The sequence below is a fragment of the Cebus imitator genome, unplaced genomic scaffold, assembly GCF_001604975.1.
Source record: "Cebus imitator isolate Cc_AM_T3 unplaced genomic scaffold, Cebus_imitator-1.0 Scaffold332, whole genome shotgun sequence".
Lineage (NCBI taxonomy): Eukaryota > Metazoa > Chordata > Mammalia > Primates > Cebidae > Cebus > Cebus imitator.
In genome coordinates, this window is record NW_016107647.1 from 1,898,388 (window position 1) to 1,909,316 (window position 10,929).

General features: G+C 47.8%; 1 protein-coding gene across 1 annotated transcript; it reads right to left on the bottom strand.

Annotated features, from left to right (window-relative positions):
- Window positions 1-311: 311 nt before the first annotated feature.
- Window positions 312-10,675, bottom strand: MRPS25 (mitochondrial ribosomal protein S25). The gene is made up of 4 exons (XM_017505074.2): window positions 10,409-10,675; window positions 6,628-6,734; window positions 1,433-1,520; window positions 312-741 (listed from the first exon to the last, which is right to left on the bottom strand). The coding sequence occupies exons 1-4, from the start codon at window positions 10,540-10,542 to the stop codon at window positions 549-551; spliced, it is 522 nt and encodes a 173-aa protein (XP_017360563.1). The 5' UTR covers window positions 10,543-10,675; the 3' UTR covers window positions 312-548.
- Between the last annotated feature and the right edge of the window lie 254 nt (window positions 10,676-10,929).

Here is a 10,929-nt window from a genome sequence, read left to right on the forward strand (position 1 = left end):
CAGCAGGCAAGAATCATCAACTTTAAAAAGCAGCGCACGAAGGGTTGCCTTTGGATTTCTGAAAAATACCCCAACGACCTGAATGGAGCAGCGTCCACACTGCCAACCACAGATAGCGCTAGCCAGACTCAACCATAGCAGCCCTTATGTTCTCCAGAGTAGGGCCCAGAGAAGATTTATGGTCAGCAAAGACCAGTGAAGGGTCGCAGGACCAAAACAGGTGTCAATAAGGTGGGGCCTTAACCTCCCAGGCCCAAAGCCTTTCCACTACGTAGGCCTTCCTCTTGCCTAGGACCGGATACACACCAAGCTGCTATTAGGAAGCATTTTATTGACCAGTGGAGCATGGATATTCATTTAGCAGCTCAGCTGCAGACCCTCCTCTCCCCACATTCTTTTACACAGGTGTGTAAAGGGGACCTTTTATTGCAAAAAGGATTTCCAGAGTCTCCAGACACAGAACCACAGGCTTCCCTGGGCCAAAGTAACCCCATTCCAATCTCCCCATGGTCAGACACCATCACCCAAGCCCACAGTGACCATGGGCCTTAGTCCTGGGCATTGGCTTTCAGGGCGGCTTTGTACTTCCCTGTCATCTCCTTGGGTAATGGCACCAGTCTGGGGCAGGGCACCTGCCCTTCCACTTCACAGATGCACTCCCGCAGGCAGTACTTTCGAGGGCCGAAGTTGGCTGGGTGAGAGAGCTGCTTTTTCTCCTCCTCCTCTTCCCTGAGCGTTTCCCTGCCAAAGAGCATAGATGTCAACCAAGCACTGGTGACTCAGCACCAGGCACAGGGGCCGTTTCTCAGCCAAGACAGCCCCACCATCCTGCAGGGACACCTGGATCTCCTGCCTTCTAACCTGCTCCTCACTCCCAAAGCCTATCCCTCCCTCCCTGCTGGCCCCTGAGGAGAGGAGTGCAGGAAGGCCTGCTGTTTGTTGTCCCCTCAGACCACTGGAGCAAGCCTACACAGTGTAGTCAGCCTATCTGCTGCCACAGCGGGGCCCACAGCTCTGACGAACAATCACAGGAAAAAGGAGCCTGAAAAGGCCTCTGTGCAGTTTCTCAAAGACAGACTTTTTTGGCTTCCCTCCCTTTCTGTCTCTTCTCATTCATGGAAAGAAAGACCTGTCCCAGGAGTCCTGGGGCTAGATATCTGCTAGCTCCAAGCTGAAATTCCCAGGAGACGGGTTAGCAGCTGCGTTTCAGCTTCCCGTCCCCATAGGAGGGAGAGAGGTGCTTCTCACACTGTACAGCCAAGAGAGATAAAGCTTACAGAGGTTTAGTGATTTGGTGAGCAGCCCCAGCTCTTGTTAGTGTCTGGGGTTCACTGTTAGAGAATCTTACCTCTCAACACCCTTCCCACCCTTTCTTTCTCAAATTCTCTGGGCTCAGAAGTTTGCTCCTTCCAGGTCAAACCAAACAACTCACTCAGTTTTCCCCAAAATTTTTCTAATGTGCTCCATGATCTCCTTATTGCTCTTGGTCTCCACATCCACCAGGACCTGCTCCCCAGAATCTGGAAACAGAAAACACAGGGCAGAAAAGAAGCAGAACGCACAGCACACTGGGACTCAAAAACTTGTAATGTGGGACTTAATTTTAGTGGCAGAAACATTTTAATAAGATAGATATATTTGTTCATATGATCCATAATCCCACCCTTCCTTTCTCCATATTTCTTTAGACCTGAGCAAGTATAAACTCTAGGTATGTTAAAAAAGCATGCTATTTTAATAGAAAGACATTCCATGTTCATAGATAGAAAGACTGAATATTCTTAAGATGGCAATTCTCCCCAAACTGATGTACACAGATTCAATCAATCCAATCCCTATCAAAATCCCAGAAGGTGTTTTTGTAGAAATTTAGAAGTTAAGCCTATAATTCATACGGAAATGCAAACGACCCAAAAGAACCACAACAATTCTGAAAAACGAGAATTGTTTTTCAATTTTGAAAAACTGAAACTACTGTAATCAAGACAGTGTGGTATAAGAATAGACATACACTGTAATGGAACAAAACTGAGTCCAGAAATAAACCCTTATTTGTAAGCCCAACTGCTTTTCAGCAAAGATACCAAGATGATTCAATGAACAAAGATAATCTTTTCAACAAACAGTGCTGGGACAACTGGCTATCTATATGCTAACAAGTGAATTTAGACTTTTACGCCACAACATAAAAATTTTTTTAATTAAAACTCAAAATGGGTCCAAGACCTAAATGTAGCACTGAAACTCTAATAAAACTTCTAGAAGAGAACATGGGAGAAAACTGTCATGATCTTACCTAGGCAAATGTATTTTAGAGATAACATTAACAACATAATCCATAACAGAAAAAAAGTATAAATTGAAAATCAAAAACTTTTGCAGTTCAGAAGACACCATAACCCACGGTCTGGGAGAAAATATTTATAATGCATATATCTGATAAATGACTTGTATCCAGAATATATTAAAAAACTCTCACAACACAATACAACAATCCAACTAATAAAATGGGCAAAGTATCTGAATGTATTAGTACATTCTCGCATTGCTATAAAGAACTACCTGAGGCTGGGTAATTTATAGAGAAAAGAGGCTTAATTGGCTCATGGTTCAGCAGGCTGTACAGGAAACACAACAGCATCTGCTTCTGGGGAGGCCTCAGGAAGCTTCCAATCATGGCAGAAGGCAAAGGGGGAGGAAGGAGTCTCACATGGTGGGATCAGGAGCGAGAGAGAGAAGGGGGAGGTACCACACTTTTAAACAGCCAGATCTCAAGAGAACTCACCATCACAACCACAGTACCAAAGGAGATGGGGCTAAACCATTCATGAGAAACTGCCCCCATGGTGACTGGACCAGGCCCACCACACCCTACCTCAACATTGGGAATTACAACTGAACATGAGATTTGAGCGGAGACACAGATCCAAACCATATTACTGAATAAACATTTAACTAAAATTTTTTAAAGGGTGAATAAGAAGCACATGAAATGATGAGATCTCAATGAGTCACTAGGAAAACGCAAATTCAAACCACAACGAGATAAGCAAATGGCCAAAATTTTATAAGCACAGACAATACCAAGTGCTAATGAGGATGCAGGGTAACTGAAACCCATACGTTGCTGGTAGAAATGCAAACTTACTGCCACTTTAGCCAGTGAGATAAGACAAAATAAAGATTGGAAAGAAGTGCAACTGTCTTTATTTGCAGATATTATTACAGTGCCTGTAGAAAATCCTGAGGAATCTACAAAATAAAAACTAATGGAAATAAGTGAATTTAGGATAGAAGGCACCTGCACTCAGCCTCAGCAACAGTGAGACCCCATGTTTAAAAAAAGAAAACAATTGATAAACTGAATTCATCAAAATTAAAATTTCTGCTCTTCAAAAGACACCACCAAGAAAATGAAAAGCAGGCCACAGACTGAGAGAAAACAGTCACAAGAAATTATCTCTGACAAAGGAAATGCACCCAGAACAAATAAAGAACTCGGTAAGAAAGCAGCCCGGTTTTTTTTTAAATGGAAAATAGATTCAAACAGACTCTGTTATAAAAGAAATATCTGTGGCCAATAAGCACAGGAAAAGATACTTGGGAGGAATGCAAATTAAAACTCCAATGAGATAGACACCCAATGGAATGGATACAATTTAAAAGATAATTTGTGGACAGAATAATGGTCCCCAGAGATATCCACATCCTAACCCCCAGAACCTTACACAGCAAAAGGGACGTAACAGATGTGATTAAAGTTAAGGACCTTAGGCCGGGCGCGGTGGCTCACGCCTGTAATCCCAGCACTTTGGGAGGCCGAGGCGGGTGGATCACGAGGTCAAGAGATCGAGACCATCCTGGTCAACATGGTGAAACCCCGTCTCTACTAAAAATACAAAAAATCAGCTAGGCATGGTGGCGCATGCCTGTAATCCCAGCTACTCAGGAGGCTGAGGCAGGAGAATTGCCTGAACCCAGGAGGCGGAGGTTGCGGTGAGCCGAGATCGAGCCATTGCACTCCAGCCTGGGTAACAAGAGCGAAACTCCGTCTCAAAAAAAAAAACACTTGAGATGAAGAGACGATCCTGGATCATCCAGAGGGCCCAGGTTAATCCCATAGGTCCTTAAAACTGGAGCACCTGGACAGGCTGTGGCCAGAGGGAGGTGGAAGGATAGAGGGACAGCCGCATATGCAAGGTGGCTGGCTTTGAAGATGGTAGAACAAGACCACAAGCTAAGGAATGTGGACAGGCCCTAGAGTCAAGGAAAGACAAGGACATGGGTTCACCTCAAGCCTCCAGGAAGGAAGGCTCTGCTGACACTGGTCCCGGCCCATGCTGGACTTCTAACCCACAGATCTGCAAGACAATCCATTTATGTGAAGCCACCAAGTTTGGGGTCAATTGTTACAGCAGTCCTGGGATATTAATGCAACTGACAACACTGGCATAAGCAAGGAGGCACTGCTGCTGGAACTCTAGCACCCTGTGACTGGAGGGCAACACGGCACCATGGCTTTGGAAAGACAGTGCCTGAGAACCTTAAATATGTAGCTGCGCTGTGACCTGGCAGCTGCACTCAGGTATAACCCCAGGAGGCCTGAATGTCTCTGTCCAGAGAAAAGACCTGCGCAGCCTACGCAGACCATTGCTGTAGCCTTCTCCTTGGCAGCCTAGAGGCCCGCCACTCAAACCTCCTGTCAAGCGTTGAGCAAGTACCACCCAGGAGGAGCTGCTGAGCTGACAACCCTGTGGAGTACTGCTGGGATCTGCGCAGCACCTGGGCAGCCCATGCTCTCCCTGTCCGGAGACTAGGGTCTGGCCTTTTGTACCCAACGCAGGGCGAATGCCAATACTCCCAGAGCTGCGTCCTAACCTGTAGTTCTGGCGACCTTCCCTGCCCGGCCTCCTTACTCTCCCCATTTCTTTCAAGGTCTTCTCTCTCATAAATCCCATACTTTTAACTCTCTCAGCATCTTACAAAAACCCAGAGGGTCATCGACAGGCGAATGGACAGACACACGGCAATACAGTCACAGAATGGAATACCACCCAGCCAGAAAACAGGAAAAACCACAAAACATGTAACCTGGGTGAATCTCAAAACATGAGTTAAAGACACAGGCATAAGAGAACACATACCATGAGAGTCTAGTTACATGACATTCTAAAACAAAACACATCTATAGTGAAAGAAGGCATAACAGGTTGCCTCTCGTGGAAGGGAAATTAACCAGAAAGTGGCACTAAGGAACTTACTGCAGTGCTGGGGCATTCTGTGTCTTGGGGCATGTACATAAGTGCACAGGTATATAACAACAGCCAGAACCCATCCAGCTGCACGTGCTACCTGGGTGTGCCGTTACCAGCACACTGAGGTAAATTACACTTCAATAAAATTGGTTTAAAAAACAAACAAAGCTCACATGCACAAACTGCCACAGGACCACCCTTCCAACTTTGCCTGTTGTCTGTTTCTCACAGCACTATTTTTTTTTTAAGACAGGGTCTCACTCTGTTGCCCAGGCTGAAGTGCAGTGGCATAATCTTGGCTCACTGCAACCTCTGCCTCCTGGGCTCAAGCAATCCTCCTGCCTCAGCCCCCCAAGTAGCTAGGACCACAGGCATATGCCACCTATTTTTTTTTTTTTTTTTTGTAGAGATGGGGTTTCACCATGTTGCTCATGCTGGTCTCAAACTCCTAAGCTCAAGAGATCCACCAGCTTCAGCCTCCCCAAGTGCTGTGATTACAGGGATAAGCAACTGTACCACCAGGTCCACAGCACTAATCTTTTGTTAAATTTCTTGTTCATTCTCTGTCTCCCTCTGCTGGAAATAATCTCCATGAGGGCAGCAGAAATCTTTGTGTGGCTTCCTGACATCCCAGCACCTGGTCTAGGAGACATGTTACATATTTGTGGAATGAATGAAAAATCATGGCCATTTTGTTATCTGAAGCATTTCCCAACCTACACTTTATTTGATTCTCATAGCCATGTAAGGCAGACATTTTGCCTTCAGTTGACAAATTTTGAAATGGGTCTGTTACTTGCTCAGGATCAAGGTGTCTGAGAGCTGGGCCAGGTTAGCTGCCCTCCTGGGTTTCCAGCAGGCGCCTAACTTAATGGAATAAATATCACTTAGCACCTGGTCCGAACATTAACAGCATCGTGTAAGTGCACACAGTCCTGAGAGGACACACACAGCACTAAGACAGAGGGGTTCTGGGAATGTGTGGGAGGTCACTCTAGGATGCAGGGAAGGCTTCCTAGAAGTGGTGCCCATGCTGAGCTTTGAAGGAATTTTTTTTTCAGCTAAATGAGCAAAGAAAGGTAGAAAGGGGATTCCAGGCCAGGAACATACTTGAGGTGTGACAAGGGACTCTGGAAAAATTAGCCTCATGGTGTGAGGCAGAGGACAAGAAGAGATGAGGTTAGAGAGGGAGAGGAGTCCAGACCTCAGTGGCTGCTGTGTGCCTCAGTATGGGGGAGCCAAAGGTGCCAGGGGTCATGGACACACCACAATGGCGTGTGCTGCAGGTCATCCTGACGCTCCCACAGGAAGGATGCAGTCTCTCCAGGCATGTCTGGGACAGCCCCAGGACCATGGCGGAGGACCCACTCACCTAAGTAGAAACGCAGAAAGGGTGATGGTGTCATGTTCTTAAACATCATGATCTGCACCCAAGGATTTTTGTATTGAATCTGAGGTATGTTGAAAAATACAAATTTCCTGCAAAAGGGAAGAAATGAAACCTATGAAACAGAGTTTTTAACCTAAAATTTTACACATAGGTATTTTTCTAAGGAGAAAGTCCAGTGCTTTCATCAGATTCTCAGAGGACCCTACCCCACAAAACAGCTGAGAAAAACAACTTGCAGGGATCCTCTTAGGAGATTCACTGAATGGTGTGGGGACCCCTGATCAGGCATTTGAGGGGAAGGAAATCTGTATCCCAACTTGCACTGCAGGCTAACCTAACCCCAGTGCAAAAGCACAACTGAAAATGGAACTATGAAAGGCACTACGTGGTGATTTGTGTCATGAAGACGAGGTATAAACACGAGTGGCAGTTCATGGAGCTGTGTCCTTACTGGTGTGCGGCGTATCTAGGTGATACCACAATTTTAAAATAATGAGACCAATGGATTTATTTACACATGGGGGAACATTTTTACAATTTAGGAGTGGAGGAACACCTTTAAACTTATAAGATTTGAACACTGATTCATACTCCAAAGAAAACAAAAGGCCTTGCAAAAATAAAAATAAAAACATGCATAACCATAATATTCTATCTGGCTCAACTGTGAATAGCACTTACAGAGTAATATTAATCTGAACACTGAATATTGTCCTATACAAAATTTGGAAGAATAATATTGGGAGGAGTGGGAGGAGGAGTATGGAGGTGTTGGGGGTGAGAAGTAGCAATGGTGGTGAGAGCGCTAAGTTCTCATATTCTGTAGTGCCAAGTCCACAGATAACACCTAACACTAAAAATCAACAAGTAGCTCTCAGCCAGGTACAATGGCTCACACCTGTAATCCCAGCACTTTGGGAAGCCCAGGCGGGAAAAGTGCTTGAGCCCAGGAGATTGAGACCAGCTTGGGCAACATAGGGAGACCCTGTCTCTATAAAAAAATAAAAAATTGCCGGGCGCGGTGGCTCAAGCCTGTAATCCCAGCACTGTGGGAGGCCAAGGCGGGTGGATCACGAGGTCAAGAGATCGAGACCATCCTGGTCAACATGGTGAAACCCCGTCTCTACTAAAAATACAAAAAATTAGCTGGGCATGGTGGCGCGTGCCTGTAATCCCAGCGACTCAGGAGGCTGAGGCAGGAGAATTGCCTGAACCCGGGCGGCGGAGTTTGCAGTGAGCCGAGATCGCGCCATTGCACTCCAGCCTGGGTAACTAAGAGCGAAACTCCGTCTCAAAAAAAAATAAATAAATAAAAAATAAAAATAAAATAAAAATAAAAATAAAAAATTATCTGGGCGTGGTGGTACATGCCTGTGGCCCCAGCTACTTGGGAGGCTGAGGCAGGAGGATCACTTAAGCCTGGGAGTTTGAGGTTGCAGTGAGCTATGACTGTACCACTGCATTCCAGCCTAGGCAACAGGGCAAGATCTGTCTCAAAAAAAAAAAAAGTGGCTCTCTGAAGATGTTGTTTAACTATATGCGTATAAGACTGTAAATAGTTAAGCCTTGAAAACCGCTGCCTCTAGGGGAGGAATGGAGGCCTTGGAGACCCCCACAGCACACAGGTCTGGGAGCTCAAAGGCTGAATTTACCTTCCAGGGCTTAGGATGCCTGTTTAGTTTCCACTCCACTGCAGAGGAACCCAATGTCACAGAACTTTTTACAAATAAACCAGGACATAGCCAGGCAGGACTTTCCCATACTGTAAACTACTAGGACAGAAATATAACAGAGATCTTAAAATGGTTCTTGCTGAAACACAGGAGGAAAGTTAACGATGGCAGGAACCTTGAGTTAAGCACTGCCTTTATATGTCAGACATTTTGCTAAGCATCTGACTCTCCAATCCTCAACAACCCCGGAAGGTGGGGTTCTGCAACTAAGGAAACTGAGGTCAGAAGTAAACGCCCCAGGTCTGACTGGGCTCATTAGTCTGGCCTTCGATCACACTGTTCTGTCACAATCCAATTCACCCTGAGGCTTGCAGCCACTTCTTAAGGGTAGAACACCTGGTAGAGGTTGAGTAGGAACTTGGCCCTTAGATACTAAACAAGGCAGCTTCCCACTTCCCCCAGCAGGTACCCAAAGAATGGCTGGTCCAGGACTGCAGTACCGGTCACAGGCCCAATGGGGCAACTGAAGTGCTGAGGGCACATGAACGAAGAAGGGCTGGGGATTAGGGGAGCAGTGCGGCTAGCCAGAGCAAGGCAGGCTGACTCCAACCCACGGGCACAAGATCACAGAGGGCACAGGTGGCACAGGCCAGCCACTACCACCAGGAACAAAGAAACAGCGAATGACTGTATCCCATTTACCTAGAGGATATTAAAATATTTGAGAATGCGAGTAAGAGGGTCATAGGCTTATTTTGATTGGCCATTTAAAAGCCAGAGATTTACATAAAAATCTGGATTTCAGCTTCTTGACAAATCAGAAATTCTCCACAGAGCCCGCAATGCCAAGCAATGAAGGGCCCTCTGGACAGGGCACGTGTTCTCCAGCTCACTGAGGGCCCCACCGAGCCCCCCACCCCTTCTCATGATCTGCGTGGCAGTTGCCCTGGGACAGAGATGTGCACAGTTGTGCAGCAGGTTATGAAGGAGTATCTGGGTGCCCATTCACCCTAAGACCAAGGCCAAGTCTTCCAGGAAGCCGTCAAGCCAGCTGATTCCAGGCAAGCAGGTCTAAGCTCTCAGATTCACCTGCGCAGAGCAAATGGCTAGGAACTGGCTTCCAGCTCTTGAAGGGCCACGCAGTGAAGGTCCATCACAAGAAGTTGCTCCCCGCCCCCACGTCTCATTTTGATCCATCCCACACATCCAGTCCCAAAGTTTCTGCGGGTTAAGGCTGTCTTCCCCCATCACGGATGAACTCGCACCGCACAGCCTAGCACTCAGACGGTATTCAATAAATGTAGAATTCATACCTGAAGACCCTAAGGACTGCTTACTGCAGCTTCAGGGTCAATCAAAACCTTTCACTAGCCAGCTGCCATTCAATGAGTCCCTACTCTGCTCCCAGCTGAAAGACATCCTAGGAGTTCCCCGAGTCAGAGTAGGGTCTGAGGCTGCACAGCTGACATAATCACTTCCTTCCAAACCTTAAGTCCCCAAGGAAGTACTTTCACTTACTCCGGGCCACACAGCCCGGCTCACCGCTCACTGGCTGGCACGGTGTCTCGTGGAGCCTCAAGTTACTTAACCTCTCCGTCCGCTTCCCCAGCCTTAGAGTGGGGATAAGCTGGGGTTTGTGTAGGCATCAGAAGAGGGAAAGAAAGCGCGAGAAGCATTCGGAACTGTGCGGGACAGGATCAGTGTTTGCCGCTGTTTTTCTCTCATTTTATCCTCAGATCCGTCCTGGGGCAGGGGTGTCACCCCCGTCACCCTCAGAGGATCTGCAGCTGCCCCTCCCCAGCGCTTGCCTTGCTGGCCACCGGGGCCAAGGGAACTAGTGGCCTCCCTCGGGTCAGCCTCGCCCACCGCGCCAGTGGAAGGAGATCTAGCAGGGGAATTCTTGTCCTGTCCCCAAAACCTCGTCACGACTGCAGCCGGCACGGCAGTCTGGACATCTGTAAAATGGGGCGCCACAAGGGGAGGCCAGCCCCGGGGCTGAACGGACGCCCAGCGTTGGCTCCCTCACGTTACCAGCAGGCTAGCACGACTAACACGTTACGGCTCGCCAGGCCGCCGGGGCTGCTACTGACCTGGCGCCCTCGCCCAGCTCCCCGCGCGTGTTGTAATTCACTGTCATGACCTTCACGGAGTCCTTGAACACCACGTTCCCCTGGTTAAGGTATTGGAGGGTACGGCGGATGGGGAAGCGGCCCTTCATAGGCATGGCGGTGACAGTGGCAGGGCCGGCCTCACTAGCCGCGAGCCGAGCAGCTACGAGAAATTTATTACCTAGCACCCGGCGCGGACCTCACGCCGCTGGGTTCCACTTCCCGCGCAGACGCACAGGAGACACTTCCCGGCGGGCAGCGCGCGCCGCGGAGCAGTCTGGGACTTGTAGTCTTGTCGGACGGCCTTGGACTAGGCGCGGCGAGAGCGGCCGTGTGCATCTTCGCTTTAGGATGCCTTCCCCTTGGAACGTTTAGATTTTCGCGTCCTATAAATTGGGCATTCCCCCACCCACCCACAGGAAAATATTTTTACATAGGCTGAAAGTCAGACATTGCAATAGGAAATAATCAGGAGGGCTGAGTTTGGATACCAAGTCAGCTGA